Raw genomic sequence first — 21967 nt, forward strand, 5'->3', positions numbered from 1 at the left:
GTCTGCCAAGTGGCCAGCGTGTCCTCCTCAGGGATCCACAGCTGGGCCTGGGCCGCCCTCCCAGGTCGGAGCCCGAGGGCTGCCACCCCTGACGACACGGAGGCCAAGCTCCCAGAGCAGATCGAGGGAGGGGCTCGTGGAGGGACACAGCGGCAGAGGTGCGATTCCGCCTCCGCCGCTCGACCTCTCCTTTCTAGACCCCGCGCCCGCAGCCTGCGCAGCCCCTTGTCCTCAGTGTCCCCCCCGCCCCGGTCTCCCAGGGCTCTGAAGGGCGTCGGGTCCTCAGGCACCGCTGAGACCCAGAGCAGAGGCTGGCTGTGCACCCCTGGTGCCGAGGCGCCGTTCAGAGCCTGTGCCCCCCCGTCCTCGCGCCCCCCGCCCCCGTCCCCACGCCCGGGCTCCCTGTGCCCCTCCATCCCCTTCGGCCCCGCCACCCTCATGCTCAGGACCTGGGTGGGAGCGTCTGCCTCTCTCTGAGAAGATAAGCTTTTCCCGCTTCACTGCCTATGTTCACTTCCATTTTAAGGGATTGAAAAAATGGTGAAAGCCATCCAACTTATTTCCTATTGCTGAAAACCGGCTGAACCTTTGTTTCATGTCAACTGCACCTGCCCCCAGTTTCCCCGGCTTCCTTCACCATTACCCCAAAGCCCCGGCCCTGTCCAAGGGTCTCTGCCTCACATCCAGAAATAAAACGTGTGAGCGTCCACGAGCCAAGCCTCCAAAAATGTGTTTGGACAGGGCGCCAGAACACCCGAGTGCCATTTCGTTAAGAAGAGAGCACGACCACATGCAGACTCAGGATGAGGGTGCCTGAACCCAACTGTTGCGCGCTTTCCCCACGCAGGGCGGAGTGGCCCCTTCTAGGGCACCCCGTCGGCCCGCCCGCCAGAAAGGCGATGACCTCCCGTAACAGGAAAGCCCAGCCCCTGAGGTGGGCCTTCTGCCCCTAGAAAGCTCAGTGGGCAGAGTCTGCTGGGGTGCCTGAGAGGTGCCTCCTTCACGACCCTCGTCACAGCTGCCAAGGTAGCCTGTGACCAGGGGTCTAAAACCCTGGTACAGATGGCTCTGGACATCCCAGGGGAAGAAACGGCCTCGTGCACCCTCCTACGGCCAGCGGGGCTCTGCCACGGAGCACCGCAGGCCCGGGCCTGGCTCTGCGAGCCCCCCGCCCCCTGCAGAGGTGAAGGGCAGAGCCCACTGGCGCCCTGCAGACGGAGCACACGCTCCAACTCAGAAGAGACCTGTCCGCCACGGCTGAGTTCCAGCACCCGGGACGGGCCCGGCTGACAGCGGCTGCTCGGTGAACGTTTGCTGAAGGCGCTGGACCCCAGACTTCCAGTTTGGGACTCAGCGTTGGACTAAAATTTAAGACACCAGTCCCGCCCACAGCGATGGCTGCTCCACGCACCTTCCCCTGGGATATGAGGATTCCCCGCAGTGTGTCGAAGCCCACGGAAGGCCCGAGGCCCGCCTCGTCGAGGGCGCCCTCCAGGTCGAACATGGGGATGCAGGGGCAGAAGAGCTCGGAGACGTGGTGCAGCAGCAGCAGCCGGTTCCGCAAGGCCACCACGGGCAAGTCCTGCAGGTGGCTGTACTCCATGGGGACCTGCAACACAGGGGCTGCGTCACCCTCGCCTGCGCGTCCAACGCACAGACACGCCGCAGCTCTAGACGTGATTTTAAAGAAAAGAAGCAGTCTGATGTGTGACTCTGGTTTGAAAAGTCTCATCGTGACACTGTTCTGGCCATTCTGCTTCAGCCGCGTAACATAAAGCAAGGAGGCGGCCCAGCAAGGTCCGTCTCCAGAAACGCGTCCGCTGAAGAGCACACGTGGCTGTCCTCCGAGGGCCTCCTGCACAGTTTGAGATCTGGGACGAGGTGTCGGACGGGAGCGCACGCGCTGTTGGTTGCTGTGAACACTGAGGTTCTTGAGTGTTGTTTCCAACACTAGAAACCTGAGCTGCTCCCAGCGGAGCACGTCTGTGAACACTTACGGAAGCACGACGTGTGCGTGCGGCCTCACACCCGAGCTCGCCGTGCGCACAGACCTGCCCTGGCCCGCACGTCCCCGCCCCCGGGGCCCAGCACTCACCTGTGCAGGCAGCTTCCCGGCGCTGGCGGGCTTGCTGGTCGACCAGGCCAGAGTGTGCGCCGAGCCGCAGGCCACACGGTTGACCTTCTTGCCCTGAAGGGCCGCAACCAACCGGGGCCTCTGGATGGCATTTGTTGTTCCGTCTCCCAGTTGTCCCTCGTCGTTGTCACCCCAGGTATAAACTTCACCTAGACACAATGAATTCAGAACAAGAAGTGGCGCACGAGGACCAACAGATGCACATGCACCGCCACCCTTCTGCTGGGTGCCGGCTGCCTGCTGCGACAACGCGACCCTCGTGTGTGGCCCAGAGATCGCGAGTCACGACGCCGAGAGGCGGGGCACGCGGCAGGGCCCCTGACAGCCCCTGCTGCCCAGCTTCTAGAGGCCACCACGATCCCTGGCCCCTTCTCGCCACCTTCGAAGCAGCTATGGCAGGTCAAGCCCCGTTCGCACTAAAAGTCCTCCTTCCTCTACTCTGTCAAGTCCCACAGGACGCGCTTCAGTCCCCCAGCGGCGAGCTGTGACAGCACGTGGTGTGTCCTCTACGAGGAAGCGCAGCAGAGACTGGGCGCCCAGCGTTTCACGGGGCTGGTCATGTGGGCGCCTCTGCCTGGCACGCGCCCGGGTTCCAGAGCCCCGAGGAAGCAGGTTTCAGCAGAGATCGCGTGGTCTGTGCATCCGGCTCCTCACAGCGAGGCCCGTCAGTGGCGGACCCGCCGAGGGCCAGCCCCGCGAGCGGCACTCCGCGCATGCAGCCTGGCCTCCCTGTGAGCTCTGTCCTGCACAGCCGGGGGACCTGCACATTCCCAGGTGCTAACGCCAAGCGAAGGTGACAATGGCCAGCACTCTGCCTGGCGCAGACGCAGCCCAGCACGCGGTGCACGGCCCCGCTGCATGTCATCCGATCGCACGGCTCGGAAGCCTCTACCTACCGTCCTCGGTGCAGCACACGCAGTGCAGGGAGCCGGTGGCGATGGCAATGACCTTCTTCCCCTGCAGCCCCTGTACCTGCCGGGGTCGTCTGACGTGGTCATCGGACCCGTGGCCCAACCTGTGGTAGTCGCCTTTGCCCCTGTGCACGAGGGAACACGGGACAGGAGTTCAAGGCCGTGCCGTCTACCACCTGCCCACCCTCCTGGCACCAGGTTTCAGGATGCATGTCACGGCCTGCCAGACGCGTCACATGTCGAGCTACAAGGACAGTCAGCACCTCGATGGCGTTAAACACGAGTCTCGCGTACCAAGTGTAGACAGCGCCAGACTTGGTGAGGGCGACCGAGAATTGGGAGCCACACTCCACCTTCACTGCACCGAGGCCTGTGAGAGCGTCGACCTGGAAGGGAGGGGCTCCGTTAGACGGCCACCCACAGGGACGGACGCGAGCCTGACCAAGGATGCGGGACTCCCTTCCGCGTCAGGTCCTTTTACAACTTAAAGTCCTGCCCAGCGGACCAAGCGAAGTCCTCATGAGGGTCGGGATGCCTGGCTCCGAGGCGCCAGGCTGACAGGCGGCCACGAGCCTGTCGTGCCCCTGGGGCGACACGTGTCACAGCTGAGGATCGGGGGTCATGTCCCTCTCCCAACCCCACCTGTGTCGTGTGACAGCTCCTCCGCCCGCGCGTGCTGCACTCTGCCCTCAGCCCTGCAGGTGCCCAAGGTCCGCGAGGGGTGGGGGACGGCAGGTCCCGGTGGGGCACGGCCAGGGGCCCAGGCCTTCAGACACGCCCTACCGCTGAACAGGTCCATCCAGTTCCATGGGACCTCGGTCAGGCCGGTGCCAGAAGCCCACACGGCCCGCATGGGGCTCCCGCTGGGCTCACTGCCCACTGTGGTCTCCCCTTGCTCAAGCTCCCGTGGTCTTTCTGGTTTCCATTCTCACCTGTGACTTTAACTGAACCCTAGTTCTTAGTTTCCCCCCAAAGCTGGCACCCTAGTCCCTGGAAGCCCTCTGAGCATCAGAGTCCACGACAACTTCCTCACAGACGGGCTGGCGTGAGTGACTGTGACGGGGCTAACGCCTCACGCTTCTCAGGGAAAAACGGAGACGTGGTAGGGACAAGGTAGCCTGAGCTCTGGTCCGCAGCCGCGCCCGCCCAGAAAGGGGTTCCCAGGCAGCGCCTCCCTGACGCTAGCTCTGGGCAGCACCTGCCAAGGCTCTGTGCACGTGCCGTGCCCACACCTCTAGAACAGAAGCCACCGGCCTGTCAAATGTGGCTGGTGCCAGTGAGGGAGGGGATTCTAAATCCTAAGTGATTTAGATTTAAACTTAAAGAACCACATGTACTGGGCGGCCAGCTGGGGGCGGGGGCGGGGGGGAGCCACGTGATGATGCCGGGCTGGACTCCCGTCCCCCAAGGGGCCGCCTACGCGCCACACAGCTCTCTCCCACAGTGGCAGGCCCGGAGTCCCAGGAACAGGGCGCCAAGACTCGGCATCTGGTCTTCTTGCACCCACACTCCCAAAGCCATGACAAACTGTCACTTAAATGGCCCTGATGTGTTCATGCACCGCGGGCCATTCAGCCATCAGCACGTGGCCCGAACGCATTGGCGAACTTAACCTCCACCCACTGCTTGGTCACAGGGTGAAGACGGTCCCACCGGGGAACCCTGTGGGAAGCCGCAGGCTCTACGCCACCCGCCAGGTGGCACGGCGTCCCGAGAGGGCACGGGCAGCACTGAGACATTTCCGTCCCTCTGGGCCTGCTGCTCGCCTTGGCCCAAATGCCCATGGCGTCTCCTGCCGAGCAGGTGTGGGTGCGGTCCGACCGCCCCGAGATGCACGTGGGGGCAGGGCCGCGCGGGCTGGGGTACCTTCATGGGCACCTTGCAGCCGTCGCTGCCGCCCCTGCCGAGCTTGCCGTAGTCCCCGTCGCCCCAGGACCACACGGTGTCGTCCTCCGTGAGGCACAGGGTCTGAGCGTCTCCACTGCCGCAGGCGACGTCGACCACCCGGTGGCCCTGCAGCGCCTCCACCTGAGGAGAGGGCGCAGAGTTACGAGAGTGACGGAAGGGGTGCTCCGGGGACAGGCCTCTCCGAGCCGAGCGCCCGCTCCATCTCTACAGAGAACAGGTCACTTCGAAGGCCCCGTGGGACAAGACAGAAAACGCCCAGCCACTAGGCTGAGCATCGCAACTGCAGGAGGCAGGCGCTGTGTCCCCAGAGAGCGTGTCCACATCAGGACGGCTGCTGACCCGCTCCGGCCTCAGCCCGGCGGGCTTCGAGGGGACGAAGCCTTTTACTGGATGCCAGGTGACACTACTACAAATAAAAGGGTACTTCGGGTACTCTCCTGTCTAAATGACCTGTGACTACATACCAAGATGGTTTTTATTTCCACCAAAACCAAACCCTATTTGTAAATAAAACAAAACCTACATGTAAAGAACGAGGCAATGACCGCCAGCCCTAAAACTAAGCGGGCCCTGGAGCAGGAAGTACTTGTAACTTGGCGCCGCTATGGTGACCGCGGTGAGCCACCCCTCCGGCCCGCCCCGCGCCTCCTCACCAGCTTGGGCTTCAGCTGGTCCTCGCTGTCGCTGTGCCCCAGACGGCCGTACCGGCCCTTGCCCCACGTGTACAGGCCTCCCGCCGCGGTGACACAGGCGCTGTGGGCTCCGCCGGCAGCAACGTCAACCACCTCGATGCCTCTCAGAGACTCGATGACACGAGGCCGGTCGCACGGGCTGCAAAAAGGTCACCAAATACAAGTGACCTACAGCTTAATTCCTGGACGATGACAATGTTAGGCTTCTGGTTTGCTGCTCCCTGATTGTCTCTCAGTCTACATCCTCCGAACCAATTTATACATCGATCAAGAAAAAACATCCAGACCTGAACTCAGAATGTCCTCCTTTCCCACCGTCCCCCCTCACAGAAGTCGCCCTGTGCCAGGACTCGGAGGCTTTCAGGCCAAATCGGGTGGGAAGAGGCAGCCACGTGGGGCCCGGTCTGGCCCATGGCCTGTTTTTCAAAGGCCAGTGGGCTGAGAATGGGTTTTATGTTTTTTAAAAAAGTTGTTTAAAAAAGAACCTGAAAGAAACGCAGACACCAGAGTCTGCACCTGCCTGGCCGACGTCAACAGGCCGCCACCTATCTTGCTGTGAATCTACATTTCTTTTGAGTGGTTTTATCGTCCAAGTGTCGACGAGCCCACAACGTGGCAATAAAAGCTCGTGTTCGTGTCACTGAGTTTCGAACGCTCTCGTGATTTCGTGATTTTGGACGTGAGAGCTCAGACACGTGAGCGTGAACGCGCTTCCCCGTCTGCAGCTCGTCCTTTCGGGCTCTTTGCAGCATCTTTCAGAGAACAGAAGCTCACATTTTATAAAGTCCAACTCATCCTATTTTTCTTTACTGGATCGTGCTTCTGGAGTTCTGTCTAAAAACCTGTCTGACTTAAAGTCACAAAGGTTTTCTCTAGTTTTCAGTGTTACATCTTTGACTAGGAATCATTTGATATGGTGCAAGAACTTACTTAAGTCCCCTGTTTGCCATATGGTTATCCAACCGTTCAAAACCGTTCATTAAAAGACTATCTTTTCTCAAAAAAAATCTGTGCGCGTTTGCAAACTGTGCGTGGAGACCGCGAGGGAGAAATCATTTCGCTTTCCGCACTCCCCACGTTGGCATCTGTGGGGACGTTCAGACTTCACCTGTGACTACATCCACGGACATCTCTCTCTCTCTCTACACCGACGCTGACTGCCGCGATCACTGTGGCTCTAAGCGAGGCCTGAAGCCGGACACTGTCAGTCCTCTGGCTCTGCTCCTCATCTCCAAAGCTGCTCAGACTATTCTAGGCACTTCCCCTTCCCATCAGTTTTATAATCAGCTTGTCGATTTCTACAGAAATTCTGATTGGGAAGGGGTTGAGCATACAGGTTAATTGTGGAGAAACCTGACAAATCAAAAAAATTTTACACACTATGCTCCATGATGTCGGGTCTCTTAGAATCTCTCAGAAATACTTTGTAGCTTTCTGTCTGTATGTCGTCCACATTTTTTGACCAAATTTACCCCTTTCTATTTCAATTTAGGGAGGAGGATGCTGTAAATGGTTTTTAAATTTCAGTTTCTGTTTGTGCATATGTAAGTACAAATACATACAACTGACTTCTACTAACCGGCCTTTTCTCCTGCAACCCAGCTAACACCACTCATTGATTCTAGTAGGGTTTTTCTGCAGACACCAGCAGATTGTCTGCATAATCGGCCACGTTACGGGCAAGCACACAGCCCTCATGCTCTTCCCCCCGGAGTGGCTCTCCCCTCTGTTGCCAGCCTGCTCCCCCGACGTCTTCAGCGCCGTTTTCCACCCGGTGCTTTTGTGATTTTAGATACGAAAGTCGCTGTTGGCCCGACTTGGCAGGGAGTTCCCATTAACTTTTTAAAACTAGTGGGCACAGCTGCTCTGTTCAACAAGACTGCCACCTGTGTGTCCCCTCGCCCCCACGCGCCCTCCTCCCGGCACCTACAGTTTTATTAGTGTCACACACACACAGTGCCAACTGTGGCTCAGCAGGTAACTCGGACCAGGGGACGGGGATTTGGGGAAGAGGATGAGAGGAAGCTAAATGGATTTCCCCCCGAGTAGAGGCATCAGTAGGCCGGGCTACACAGGCCGCGTGAGCGTACTCCTGCCAAGCGCGGCGGTAACGTCTAGCGCGTTACAGGAGCTGTCCTGAAGAAGAACGCGCCAGCAGACCGCACAGCACTGAGACAGAGAGGCGAGGGAGACGTGGCACCGAAGCCGTGTGCTCGTACCTTCTGTTGCCATGCCCCAGCTTCCCGTCTTCCGCCTCGCCCCACGAGTAAACTTCTCCTTCTGAAGACAGCGCGAGGCAGTGCTTCCCCCCGGAGTTCACGGCCACTTTCTTAATAAACACGTGCTGAATGGATTCAAGCAACGTTGGGGTGGACACCGACTCCGTGCCCCCGATTCCCAGCCGGCCGCCTGCACCATATCCAGTGGCATACAGCTACACGAGGAAAAGCAACATGGACATGAGATTCTACCTCAACAGCCCTATGTTTCAGTAACTGATAAACCCAATCGATCGATGCCTTAGATATTTCTACCACAGAGAAATAAATTTAAAATTTAAAAACTCACAGGAGTTTTAAAGACTTTATTTGTGCTTTACCACAGCTCTAAAAATGAAAAACAAGGTATGACTGTTAGGAACACCAAATTTGTCTACGGCCATGCTGCCCTGAACAAGCCCGATCCCATCTGATCTTGGAAGCTAAGCAGGGTCAGGCCTGGTGAGTGCTTCAATGGGAGACCACCTAGGAAGACTAGGCGTTATAGGTGTAAAAAATGAAAAATAAGGGATCGTAAGCTGACAAGGTCCTTGCAATCTATGAGGTCAACCAAGGGTTGTGACTAAAAATAAAGGAAAGAAAAGAAATACCGAATTCAAAAAATGTTTTAAAAACGAGGCCTTTTTCCCGGAAGCACTTCTGTTTTTATCTAGAACACTGGCTATAATTAATACCAAAAAAAGCAAAAAGAAATTTTCGTTATTATGTGCAACCCCCGATAACACCCACCAATACTCATAGGAAAATTATAAATACATTTATTATTTCGGCACATAGAATACACTAATTTTCTATACTCTAAGTGGGTAGTGTTTGGGGATACAAAACACCTTTCATTAATTTTAAAAAATCAGACTGCCATTTCCATATATATGTCAAACCTCTCATAAAAATATAAATGCTAAAAAAATTAAAAAGTAAATATTTTTTAAAAATAAATTAAATAAATAAGTAAATTTAAATGCTGTTTCGCACTGTTTCAAATGTGTGGCTGTAGAGTAAGGAGACCTCAGGACGAAAAGAGAAAGTGAAACCAAGAACTTGGGGGGCTAAATGAGCCCAGACCCCGCTTGCCTGGGCATCAGGTCTGAGGGTGTCGGGCGAACGGGCGGGGGGGCAAAGTCCCTAAAAGGAGACGCATGGGCAGCTGGGCCGCGAGGGGCTGTCCCCTCACACAGACTGCAGTGAGGACTGGGAAGAGCACAGGGAACGTCTCCTTTGTCCACGTGAGCTCTGAGCGAGGCGGAATCTCTCCTAAGAACACAGAACACTGAGTGTTACATTGGTTTTTAGTCTGAATCTACACTGTGTGCCCCAAATTCCTCAGGGAGAGAATTTAATGTATAGTGTCTCAGGCTTGAAACACCCAAGGTTTACAAATTCTTCGATGACTGATTTCAAATTAGGCCTCAAAAAAGTTCTACATAAAATTCTCTAAGGAAAATGGTGAGCTCAAACATATTTGTAATTTTTCTATGGGGGGGGTTGCATTTAAAAATTCACATCACACGAGAGGAAAGAAAGCAGGACGAATGAGCAGCAGCAGGACGACAGCTTCATGTTATGTTTAAAGAAACAAAAGCTGGAACGTATCCCTAAGGAGTAAGAGACTAAAATAACCCACAGCAGAACTTCCAAAAATTAAAAAGATAACAATTGAAATTAAAAACCCAGATGCCTGGTAGGAGAGTGGGCTGGAGGGCCGAGCCAAGTCACCTCTAGTCCTGACCCGGGGAAGTGATTAATCCTGCGAGATAATCAGTCCAGTTCACTGTGACGACCCACTATAAGAGAAAACATCTACGCAGACATTTTTGAATGCAGAAAGCGTATGACAAGGTAGTATCCACTCATGCAAAGAAACAGAAGGGGACTTCCTTAATCTGATAAAGGACATCCACCAAAGCCCCAAGGGTGTGTGACGTTCAGTCGCAGGTTTCCTTTGCGAAATGGACCCAGGTGTGACCCCGTCAGTGTGACCCTGCACCCCGCCCAGCAATAAGCCCCCGTTCTCCCAGACAGGAACCAGAGAGGAGCCCCTTCGTTTACAAGTTACAGCTCTCTGCAAGAAAACACAGAAACTCTTGAAAAATGTTAATAAAAAAAGAGCAGGACGAAGCAGTAAGACATCAAGTCAATACACAGACATCAATTACATCCACGCACCAGCAGCACTTAGTTTTTTAAAGACAGCATTGCAAGAGCGAAAATAATTAGAGTACGTCCACTGAATTACTGATTACCAAGTAATCATAATACACTTGTTTGTTTACCACACTTCGAAATAAAAACTAAAGCTCCAAACACATGAAGGATCGCACAGAAATATCGCAGAGCAGGGGTCCTCAAGCCCCGGGGCTGCAGACCGGTACTGGTCCGTGGCCAGTTAGGAACCAGGCCGCCCAACAGGAGGTGAGTGGCAGACGAGTGAGCCAAGTAGCCTCATCTGCACCTGCAGCCTCCCCAGTGCTGGCATCGCCACCTCGGCTCCACCTCGGATCCTCGGGCATTGGATTCTCATAGAAGCACCGGTCCCTATGCCCAAAAGGGAGGGGACCGCTGCTTTAGAGTGACTGCTTCCAGCATGCCATTGGCACTATGGATCTGGAGGTGACGTCTGGCTGTGAACCCAGCAACGCGCAGTGGCCTCAGTTATCAGTTTTAACGCCCGCGCGATGCCGAAACACGCCCTCACCTTCCCGTCCGCCGTCACCGCAAACAGAGTCTGCTCCCCGCCAATCAGCTGCGCCGGCCTGAGCGCCGCCAGGGCCTCGCACGGGGTGGGGACTTTGACTTTTGCACCTTCGACGCCCCCAAGCTGTCCCCTGTGGTTATGTCCCCAGCCGTACACAGTGCCACTGCCGCCGGCAGAAAGGGTCCAGTCGTCTGGCCGCCTAGGACAAATGCAAAGTGGACATCAGCACGGGGCAAGGGTGTGTGCGTGCCCGCCACACCACGCCCCGCCCCGCGTCCGTGACGGAGCGACCTGTTCATCCACTGCACCAGCTGCTCATCCTGCTCCCTCCTGAAGACGCTGTGGCTCTCGTGCAAAACGTCCAGGCTCTCACTGTCTGCCATCAGCTCACGGATCTTCTTAGCCACCTAGGCAGCGACCGCAAATGCATGAGATCATGGCTCACTCGCCTCTCTAGAGCGATGGCAGCCCTATCAGGGGGAGCAGGCAGGCGGAACGCCTCCTGGGGAGGGGAGGGAATGGCAGCATCGGCTCTACGACGTCACGGTGGTGACAGAAGCAACGACTGCCTGACGCCTGAACACTGCGTGAGACACGCCGGGCGGGGCCCCTCCATCTCCACCAGAACCACCCCTTCACTGGAATCGGCGTCGGCTGAAGCATTTCCATCTGCGTGCTTTGTTCTCTGTGGTAATTCCCGGCCAGAGAGCTGTCGCCGTGTCGCAGCCCGAGCGCTGGCTTGCACGGCCACTGCACGGACGCGTCTCTGCCGCCCCACAGCGACCCGTGGCGGTGCGCAGTACCTCATCGAGAAACGCACGGGGCAGCGGCGCCCTCCTGTCCAGGGCCACGGCGACGCGGGAGGCCATGCAGTATCTTCGGAACCAGGCCCACTTGTGTGTCTCGGCACAGCAAGGCAAGGTGTCGAGCTCCAGGTCACAGGCCAGAGCTACCAGGACCTGCAGCCACCAAAAATTAACCCCACAGGGACGCTCAGCGAGGCAACCAACGCTCCCCTTCCCCAACCCCGAGTGCCGACGGCCACCGTTGCAGGCTTTCCTTTCCGCCGGGCCTTGTCCTGGGGGTCCCTACCCTAGACCAAGCACCCTGCGCCCCGCGCGCGCTTTGCCATGGCCAGTGGCACGGCTGGTCCCTGCCCAGTCCCAGCGATGCGCGTGGCCCACACCCGCGTGTCCCAGAGCAGGCCAATCCTCAGGGGGCGGGCGTGTCCCATAGCCCTGTTTGGAAGCTTTTGCGGCCCACTTCTGCACTCCTCCCCGTGCCCGATGGAGTGCCACCCGTCCCCAGCACCTTGGGCTGGGCCCCAGGTCACCTTGAAGAACGGGCTGTGCAGCAGCTGCTTGCCGCCTCTCACGACAGGGTCCTCATACTCAAACTGCCTCTGCAGGGCCTCCGGGAGCCCCTTCACCAGGGCGGCCAGGGCGCTGCCCGTGAAGCTCTGCGGGGACAGGGCGGCCGTGGGGCGTGAGTCAGGTGTCTCGCGGTGCTGGGGCCCTCCTGCCTCAAACCACGCACTAGTGTTTTCAGAGGAGGAAAAGCCCCCGAGGACAGGCGGGACGCCACACTGAGAGCAGGGAGCTGAGCGTCCGCCTCCTGCCCCCCCCCCCCCGCAGAGCTGTGGTTGTGCCACACACCCCGCCTCCCACGTGGTCGGGCCGCCGTCCTTCAGCCGTGACCACCTCGTCGGCGGGAGGGGACATTCTGAGTCAGGCTCCTGAAGCCCAGCGGACAGCCCTGCGCTCACAGCCGCCCGCACGTCGCCGTTTTTAAATCGAACGCCAGCCTGCACTCGGCACGGGTGGCAACAGGATGGGGTCCGCGCGTGGCGGGGGCCGCCTCGTTCTCACGCAGGAGGGGGCAACTCCGCCCCGCGAGTGAGACGTTCCCACTAGGGCCACGCTGTGCCCCACAGGCCCGCGTCTGGACGTCCCCCGCTCCGTACCAGAGCCCTGCTCTCCCCGTCGTGGTCCCCCAGCAGCCGGGTGATGTTGATCGACTGCCCGAACTCGGTGGTCAGCAGCTTCCTCAGTCTCTGCAGGGCCCACATCCTGTGGCTGGCGGCTGCGGCGAGCACACAGAAACCATCAGGGGCCTGCGTGCTGTGGCCTGAGGACACTCGTCGCGGTGCCACAGGCGCCACTCACCCAAGGCACTCAGCTGTGCGCACGCTGCCAGCGACGCTGCCAGGCGAGGGACGATGCTTCTGTTCGAGGCAAAGTTGAGCCGGAAGTCCAACAGACACGTCACCAAGTCCATGGACGGGCAGGACAGGATGCAGCGGTCGGAAAGGAGGTCCTTAGGGCCTGAGGAGTGAGCACAGTCAACGTCCCCGCGCCGGGCGGGGCGAGGGCTCCCCCGCGAGGAGACTTGCAGACACGTGAGCAGCGGGCAGGGCCCCGTCCACCTGGACGCCACCGTCTGCGTCACGTATCTGCACGCGCACGCGGACGTCTCCTCTGCACAGCCGCCGGCCGCAGCACCGCAGCGGCACCGCACGCTCCCGCCGGCGAGGACGCAAAGCAGACACGTGGGTGGCTCTGCGCGGCTGGCGGGGCCGGGGTGGCTCCTACTGCAGCAGGGGCCGGTGGACCCCAGGCCCCACGTGGGAACCAGGACGGCCGTCGGCCCCTCACCTGCAGCCGGCATGATGGGGTAGACCGTGAAGCGCCAGCCCCAGCCGTTCACAGACCCATCGCTGATGAACTTCCACTTGAGCTCGTCCCCCGGGATGCGCAGCTCGCTGGACCAGTCGGACCACTCTCGGCCTGCGGGGCACAGCACGCGGTGTCGGCCCACTCCGCCGCCTGACCCGCACGGGCTTGGACACGGTCACGCACGCAGAGTCCAAGCAACCGAGCCGGCTCTCCCGAACCTGAGCTCACACGCTCTTGCTGAGTCGCATGTCAGTGCACCGAACGGACCGTGGACAGGGGGCAGGCGAGACCGCCCACGGGAACACACGCAACGACGATGGGGCGTCAGAGGCCCGCAGGGCCGGCCGGCACGCCCCCCACGGGGGGCCACAGGCGTTTCCTGAGATCCCACAGGACTGCGTCCCCCCCGGCAACAGGGGGAGGAGGCTCGCTTTCCCCTAGGCTGTGAGCGCAGGGCTCTGTGCGCCAGCACACAAAGGCCTGAGTGTGGAGGGGCCACCCCCCGAGGGGACAGCAGCAGAGCAGCCAGAGCCCAGAGCCCGGGGCGTCACGGACAGCAGCTGCAGAGACAGGTCCACAGCATGTCCCCCGACCAGGCTTCTACATAGAAGGGCCGTCGGGCAGCAGTGTGGGTATAGCCTGGAGAGGACTCCTGCTGACGTCGCTACTGAATTATACGTAGACACTTGTCAAACTGCCAGAAAAAATCCATGCCTATGACGTCGCGTCGCCCAAAGCTTTAGACCTGGTTTTTAACAGGCAACATCTTGTAAGAAACGGTCTGCCGGGGAACAGCCAGGCCACCGTGCACGGTCCGCGGCGGCTCTCGCCATACGGGCGGAGGGACAGCTGTCGGGAAGGTGGCTGACCCTGGCTGGAGAAGGGTGAAGTCCAAGGGTGCGCGCAACCCCGTCTGTGCTGTTGACCCTACGAAGCCCAAGGGAGGGCACCGAAGCAGCCCTGGAGAGGCGGCCGGGGTGCGGGCCGGAGGCCGCTGCCGTCTGTCCCGCACTTACACGGGGCGCCGCGCCACGAGCCCGGCCCTCGCCACCGTCAGTCGAAGCACCAGCCCCTTCCCAAGCTTTGCAGCACGTCCACCCTGACCTCGCACACGCCTGGCCCGCCCACGCATCTCACCGCACCGTCTCCTACCGTCTGGGGGACTGGGCCTCCCAGAAGGCCTGGGCCCCGACACGGACCGCTCCCACGCCAGTCATCCGCAATCCAGCCCACCGGCGGTGCGGAGCACACCCAGTAGGTCCCAGGAAGAGGCAGCTCAAGCCCCCCGCGCTCTGCAGCCACACGGCGGCTTGCCCCAAGTGCCACAGGCATGAATCGCAGCGAGGTGCGCGCAGCCGCCCTGCCCCTCCCCCCTGCGCACCTGAGCGCACGGAGACGATCCTGCTGACACTGTCCATGACGGTGAGGGGGTCGTGGCGCCTCTCGGTGGAGCACTGCCGGTCGAACTCCACCCTGAGCCCTTCTGCACCTAGAGGACAGGCGCGTGCAAAGCAGTGACACTCCCGCCCCACCCCGCGGCCCCCGAGCACGAACAGGTTACACCGTGTCCCCAGCTGACGAAGGCAGGAAGTCAGGTGCAACCGAGCTCAGAAAACGAGCACCGAAGCCCCGCTGCCCTCCCTCCCGTCCCGCATCCCACCCAGAGGCCCCGCCTGGCCGCCACGCCACCACGCCGCGTGACCGCCCATGCTGCAACCCGCCCCCAGACCGAGCTGTACCCTCCCACCCCCGTTCACGTGGAACATCACCCCAGACCCAAGCACTGAGCATGAGGTCTGGAGTCTTCTGTGGGACAAGAGAGTCCCCACAACAGCGTGAGGAATGACGACTCCGGGCCTCTGCGGGGCATTTACAGGCAAGCCACAAACTGAGAAGTGCTTGCTCATGTGGCACTGCTGACCTGGGGACACGAGGGGGCTTCTGGAGACCGCACGAGACCTTTACGAGACCCGAGCTGCTCTGGCTAAGGCACCTGATGACTGTTACGCCAAACGTTTATGCCGCATCTTCACTGTGTCACTGAGACCCCTGTTCCGTCCCCTGGGCTCAGCCCCGAGTACCCAGCATCTCCACTGTGGCACTGTGACCGCCACACGCCCCCAGTCGGGCCCCGAGTACCTGGTATCTTCACGGTGCCGCTGGAGGAAGTGTCGTCCGTGTAGGGGTGACTACTCTCCACCACCACGGGCTGAGAGGACAGACGGCCGCTCTGTGAGTCTGTGGCTACGTCCTCCAGCTCGGTGACGCACAGCTCCAGCAGCATATCTGCCACCTGTGGGGGAAGGGGGGACACCAGCAGGAGGCCGTGAAGATGCCTCTTCTGCTGGCCCTGCTCCCGAACTCTCCGCAGGGACAGGGCAGCAGAGGGGACAGGGTGGACGTGGGGGGTTGAGAGATCCAGCTCCAATCAGGGCTCGGCTTCCCCTCCCTGAAAACCTACATGGCACAGAGATCGCAGAGGGGCTGTGAAGCCTGGGGTGACAGACACGAGAAGCTGGAGGCACGTGACACATAGAAAACATTCGACGTGCCCACTGAAGACACAAAAGGCCTATGACCACGACGGTTCCTTTCCACACCGAGACGAGAGCACCTCCCAGTGCGGAAAAGCCTGCTGCAGGAACATGTCACCACGGGGAGGGGCGGAGACAGGCGACCGGCCCAGCCCCCTGACAAACGGGCAGACGGCATGTCTGAGCCGGGCGGCAGACAGGAACGAAATCGGGCCGTCCTGGCCCAGGATGTTAAGGGTCACCCTGCGTGCGCCTTTCCTCTCCACAACACCCTCATCCCACTGAGGAAGCCTTATGCTTCATGGCGTTTATTGGCCGACACTGGGGACTAAAAACTCCTTGATTTCTATTTTTAAAAAAATTTTTTAGGTGAGGCAACCCTTGGTTGACCTCGCAGATTGCAAGGACCCTGTCAGCTTACAGTCCCTTATTTTTTAAAAATTTTTCACACCTACAGCACCTGGTCTTCCTAGGCAATCTCCCACCCGAGTACTAACCAGGCCCGACCCTGCTTAGCTTCTGAGATCGGACGGAATCGGGCGTGTGCAGGGTGGCGTGGCCAAAGACTTGACTGATATTTTTGAAAACAAATAAGAACATGTTGTGATGGCAATGATAGATTAACTAACCAACTTCTTTTAATTTAGAAAAAAAATACTATCCTCTCTTTTATACTTTCCAAAAATAATTATTTTCCTCCATTTTTCCTTATAGTTAGATAATAAATAGATTAGCCGAATGAATAGTTTTATGAACAAAAAACTAATCACTGCCATTGAGGCATCATCGTAAATTCAAAAGTCTCAAACATCAGGTCAGGGTAGGACACGGGAGTAGCATCCTGCCACCGGCCAATGCACTTTGAAGACAATCCCACCTTTGTTTCTGTCCCCCTGACCCTGTGCGTCACTGATGCAGATGTTGACATCATCAGATCCCGCAGCACAGCCCACAAGAGTCCTGTGGGCTTCATTTCGGAGCCTTCTCTGCAGAGCCCGTCAGTCCGCAGAGGAGGGTGACGGGCTCCCAGACACGGCTCTGCCCAGAGTGCTCAGGGCCCAATCCCATTTCTCCGCCAGCAGCCTGAGTGTCCTTTAGCCAGGGACAACCTGTCAGGACCTCAGTTTCTTATTTGCAAACAAGGGCCGAGAACTGGGCCTGGCAGGAGTGTGCGACAGCGTGGGGGGCAGGGTTACCCCGAATGCATGTTCTCATTCGCATCCTCTCCTCCAACAAATACGATAAATTTGTGAAAAAGTTAACATTTTGCTGGTGACGATTCACCTTGTTTTACTCTCTCAGAATCACACCAGGTACCTTGCCTTGAAAACCAGAAAGCAGGGAACCTATAACGTTTTACTTATTCCTGAATCTGATTAAGGAAGAACAAGTCCACAAAGCATATCTACCAAACCACTTCCTATGTCCTCAGGCCCATTCGGCCATTCTTAGGCACTTCATGGCCTTGGTGGTCCTGACATGGGGCCCAGAGAAACACAAATGACATGGCGCAGACCTCATGACACGGCCCATTCTAAAGACAGAGAGCAAGGCCACCGATCAGAGTGTTTCAGAAGACCCGCGGACTTGACGGATTGATCCTACTTTCTGATGTATGGATACAGGTTGACTTTGCACCCGACACCGGCTGTATGTGGCTACTCAAACTGTAATAAACTCAGCGTGAGCAGAAGGACACTTCGGGCCACCTGGTGCACTGGCAACCCGGCAGCCAGGCGTGGTGGCCGGTGGCCCCACGTGGGATGGCTCCATACAGAACATCCCGCCATCAGCCGTGAAAACCTATTCTGAAGCTGTGACGGTTAAAACGCTGTGGCACTGGAGCATGAAGAGTTAGATGAGTGGATCAGAGACGTCTGTAAACGGACCCAAACACATACGGGAATTTCAAATACGATAAAAGTGGTTTTTGAACTGCCAAAGATAGATTATTCAATAATCCATGACCAACATGGTTGCCATGTAGGAAAAAACAAGGACTGGATCCTTACTTATCCCTTGGTATCACGATAAATCGCAGATGGCTCAAAAAGGTAAATGTAATAAATGAAATCATAAAAGTAATTAGAAGAAATGGGAGAATTTCTGCAAACAATGTCATATTGGTGAACTTATTTTCAGCATAATATAAAATCCGAAAGCCATAAACGAAAAAACTGGCAGATCTGATGTTAAAAAAATTAGAAATTTCTACATGGCTCCAAGTATGAAAACGACATCGAGGGCAAGACTGAGGGACGACGGCAGCACGTGTGCTCGGGAGAGGACGTGCGGCAGGCGGGGCGCGGTGCCAGCGCCGCCCTGGGAGAGCAGGGGCCCCGTCGCGGCGTGCGCTCACCTGTGGGTACGCGGTGCCCATGCCGGACAGCACGGCCGAAAGCACGTCCCTGCCCTTGTCCCCCGCCCGGCTGCACACGGACAGCTTGAGCAGGTCCACCAGGACACGGGTGTCGTCCGAGACCAGCAGACTGGTGAACTCATCCAAGGACAGAGGTTCTGGGCCTGATGCTTTATTCTGGCTTTCGACATCCTAAAAAGCCCAACAAGTAAACTGAGGAATGATACATTAAGAGATGGTCACCCATAAGCTCAAAGGAAACATGATGAGCAATAATGAATAAGGAGGGAGTTGATCAGGCATTTAAGACCATGAAATACCAGATTAGGAAATGACAGGCCCCTAAAATCTCCACCGCCATGGACTATGCTTTCAAGGCCAATTAACTGTTTTATAAATTAACAAAAGCTTCTGCCAAAAGGAATGTCTAAACTAGAAGAAGTAATAATTCACACTGTGACCAAGTTCGTATCACAGGTGTGATGATAATGATTTGGAATAACATCCGCATTAAACCCGCATCCCAGGAGGCTGCCAAACAGCAAAAGTGGAGTCCTGATCCCCAGTTTATAAATAACGACTTTCTAATTATCACAGATGGTTACAAGTAATTTCCACGGGACATGTTTTTGCCAGCAGCCACAGGATAATACACCAAGAGTTCTAAATGTATTAAAAATAATGCACGTTTGTCCCCGGGGTGCACATGGGCAATGCGCAAAGTGTGGGCCGGGCGGGACGGGCTGGTGTAGGGAGCAGCTGAGTGGGCCGCAGATGGAGTCCACGTGTGGGGGTGGCCGGTGTGACAGAGGCCAGAGGAAGGCACCCCTGGTTTGGGTCAGCCAGCATGAGGGAGGAGGGGAGGTCACAGGTCCGGCAAGGTCGGAGGCCATCCCTGCAGAGGGCAGGCCGGTCTGTGTGCCAGAAGCTGTGTGGGGGGAGAAGGGAGCACATGTGGCCCAGATGGGAGACCGGCCACTGAGGGGAAGTGAAGAACTGCCAACGACAGGAGCGAGGTGTCCCGCTGTCTGAGGCGGGCTGTGGACACGGAGCAGGCGGAGCCGCGGCCGCGCTGCCAGGGACCGTGGTGTTCAACACGCACAGGTACACGAGGGAACCAACGTGCATCGCTACTGTGTGTGCGCGAGCACAGCACAGCTACACATGCACATGCGCACATAGCCTACATGCATGTGTGCACACACACTCCCTGGATCTGTCCACTAAGAGGAACGTGAACACCAATATTCCCATGACGACGAGCAAAACCTGAGTGGGTGTGTGGACGAGACACAGTCCTGGATCGACCTTAATGCGCCGACACTCAGGACACACGGAGCCTGTGACCGCACGGGGCTGTGCCTGCAGCTGTCCCCAACCGCGTGGTGCTAACATGCACCAGACCACGCTGCGTTCTGTTTCCACACACTACTTCCGCAGCCTCTGTGTATGTTTAAGATTATTGCAAAATAGTAAAGACGAAAGCCCCTTGACCTCTTTGGTCTTGGTCATGGTTTCTGCGATGATGCTGGCAGCTCCTGGGTCATCTGTCACTGGGATAAATGGCCGTGAAGAAGCTGAGGAAGCAGATGGGGTCACTGCGGAGGGGGTCACAGCATCCTCGGAACAGATTATCTAGTTTAAAAACACACGGGAAGGGGAAAAACACAACGTGGCACACTTCCCACAAAACTCCAAAAAGCCATATCTAAGCCCCTCTGGCCATTTGGAATGCTCCCCACCGCCACCTCCAGTGGGGTCTGGGGCAGCCCCTCAACGTTGAACACGTTCGCATTCCCAGGAAAACTCCCAGCATTCACAACGGGTTACATGGAAAAGAAAACGAGCTCTCAGCTGTTCGAGTTGGGTTTTCCGCCAAAATTTAAAAAATCTTTGACTTTCAAAGCTTCGAGGTTTCAGAATTAAATAACAAAAACTATGGACTTGCACTTAGCAACTTTTATGAGAACAAACCTATTCCCGACTAAGCGAGGGGAAGTTCCCTTTTTACCAGAGCAGGGTCTGTCCTATCAAGCCCAAAGGCGTAGCAGGCAGGAAGCCCGCGACAGAACGGCCGCCCCTCCCCGCCGTGGCGCCGGCCTGCTGCTCCGACAGAGCCTCTCGCTGCCTCTACCTCGCCTCTCTTCTCCTGCCACGGACTCGGACTCAGGCTGCCCTCAAGGTCTACAGCCGACACACAGTCCTCCCCGTTCACAGGGCTGGCCACGGCAGAGGTGTCCGAAGGGGGTGCCGGGGACAACGAGGGACACTCCACTGGGGCGATCATGCTGGCTGGCATCAGGGCCTCAACGACGGCGTCCCTGTCAAGAGGCAAAGCCAGGCCGGTGAGAGGTCATCGCCACCTTAGGACAGTGGTCAGGACGTGGCACGGCGCTCACTGAAGGCCTCCCTCGCGTGTGCCGGGCACACACAAGCTCATCGGCCGCGAGCCAAACTATTCACACACCGATGAGAGGAGAAAACGGCCGAACACAGGCCTCCTCCCGGGTCTTGCTGGAGCCGGAGGGTGATCCTGCGCCCACCGAGAGCCGCACGCCGAGGGCACCGCACAGCGGGCAGCAGGGACAAGGTGTCCTCTCAACAACGGAGTCACCTGTGTACTGACTTCCATGCACCAGGGCCATGACCGTAACCCACTACGGACCCACTTACTTCGAGAAAACAGCAAAATCTCGGAAAAGTTCCAACTACCAAAACTCTGCTTTATTGAGTGTTTGAGTGAACGAGAGGATAAGTGGCTTTAAACATTACCAAATATTACTATCAACTAATCCTTCCTCTCGTCTCCCAAATAGTCGTGCTTACTGGCCACAGAAACTAACAAAATGTTCTTTGACATGGTTTTCTGAGTCACATTTCGGCCCCCATTAGAGTATGCGCCAAGGTTTGTGTCACCATCTACTGTCCAACTCACAGTATTTAAAGACAGTACTACAACGTTCTGTGAGACATGTGACCCATCAGAAAGTCACAAAGACCCAAAGCTCACATAATGGTGGGATTTCGAAAGTCGGCGGGCGGCCCACCTGGCATAGGTGATCTGCAGCGCCGTGAGCACGTGAGACAGAGCCTGCTGCTTTGCCAGGTTCCCATCCAGCGACAGGAGAATCTTGGCGAGGGAGGGGCGGTTTGGTTTCACATTATTTGCACCACTGGTTTTATTACTGGTGGCAGAAGAGTCGGCATCTGAAGGCACGCCTGAAAAGGAAACAGCTCGGGCACGATTTTGAAGATCACGTCTGTTCTATTCCTATACTGTGACCTTCAGTTTAAGTCTAAAACACTGCAGTCTGCATTTTGCTATTTCAAAATTAGGTACCATGTTTGTTAATGGTCTTTAAAGTAAAAACAAACAAACAAACAAACAACAACAAAAAAAAACACTTGTTTTCTTTCATCTATGGCTTTATGAAACAGCTACTTCAGCAAAGGCTCACTGGAACTGCAAAACGATGTAGATGCTTATGCAAAATACATTTAACGACAACTTCTGTGACACAAATGTCAGCGGTAGAGTGCTATAATTAACAACTATATTTATTACATTGACATGTGAGACAAAAGATGATCCAAACAGTGGAGAAAAGAAAGGAGGTCACCAATAACGATCTTACTGGACACATGTTCCAGCTCACTGCCCTGGGAGTCCCTAGGTCTCAATGGGGGCCAGGTGGAGCCCAGGGGTCTCTGTGAAAATGGTGGCCAGAGCTCACAGGACTGGACGGGGCAAGCTGCCTATGAGAGCCGTGAAGGGGTGCC

At 57.1% G+C, this 21967-nt stretch overlaps 1 protein-coding gene and 2 pseudogenes across 4 annotated transcripts in view; 1 reads left to right on the forward strand and 2 right to left on the reverse strand.

Moving 5' to 3' along the window:
- HERC2 (HECT and RLD domain containing E3 ubiquitin protein ligase 2) overlaps positions 1 to 21967 on the reverse strand; it is a 107681-nt gene that overhangs the window by 7355 nt on the left and 78359 nt on the right. For all 4 annotated transcript variants that reach the window (XM_036232076.1, XM_036232077.1, XM_036232078.1 and 1 more), the window contains 20 exons: positions 21235 to 21406; positions 20322 to 20508; positions 19682 to 19822; positions 18188 to 18379; positions 15434 to 15587; positions 14676 to 14783; positions 13274 to 13405; positions 12785 to 12943; positions 12583 to 12701; positions 11953 to 12078; positions 11423 to 11578; positions 10911 to 11026; positions 10620 to 10818; positions 7865 to 8079; positions 5607 to 5784; positions 4912 to 5073; positions 3340 to 3431; positions 3031 to 3170; positions 2096 to 2283; positions 1412 to 1609 (listed from right to left, as the gene is read on the reverse strand). In XM_036232076.1, coding sequence (XP_036087969.1) covers positions 1412 to 1609; positions 2096 to 2283; positions 3031 to 3170; positions 3340 to 3431; positions 4912 to 5073; positions 5607 to 5784; positions 7865 to 8079; positions 10620 to 10818; positions 10911 to 11026; positions 11423 to 11578; positions 11953 to 12078; positions 12583 to 12701; positions 12785 to 12943; positions 13274 to 13405; positions 14676 to 14783; positions 15434 to 15587; positions 18188 to 18379; positions 19682 to 19822; positions 20322 to 20508; positions 21235 to 21406 — 3134 coding nt within the window. The remainder of the gene's footprint in view (positions 1 to 1411; positions 1610 to 2095; positions 2284 to 3030; positions 3171 to 3339; positions 3432 to 4911; positions 5074 to 5606; positions 5785 to 7864; positions 8080 to 10619; positions 10819 to 10910; positions 11027 to 11422; positions 11579 to 11952; positions 12079 to 12582; positions 12702 to 12784; positions 12944 to 13273; positions 13406 to 14675; positions 14784 to 15433; positions 15588 to 18187; positions 18380 to 19681; positions 19823 to 20321; positions 20509 to 21234; positions 21407 to 21967) is intronic.
- On the forward strand, positions 8296 to 8414 carry LOC118611802 (annotated as a pseudogene).
- Positions 16277 to 16395, reverse strand: LOC118611683 (annotated as a pseudogene).

Source organism: Rousettus aegyptiacus, unplaced genomic scaffold, assembly GCF_014176215.1.
Source record: "Rousettus aegyptiacus isolate mRouAeg1 unplaced genomic scaffold, mRouAeg1.p scaffold_m13_p_14, whole genome shotgun sequence".
In the NCBI taxonomy this organism is placed as follows: Eukaryota; Metazoa; Chordata; class Mammalia; order Chiroptera; family Pteropodidae; genus Rousettus; species Rousettus aegyptiacus.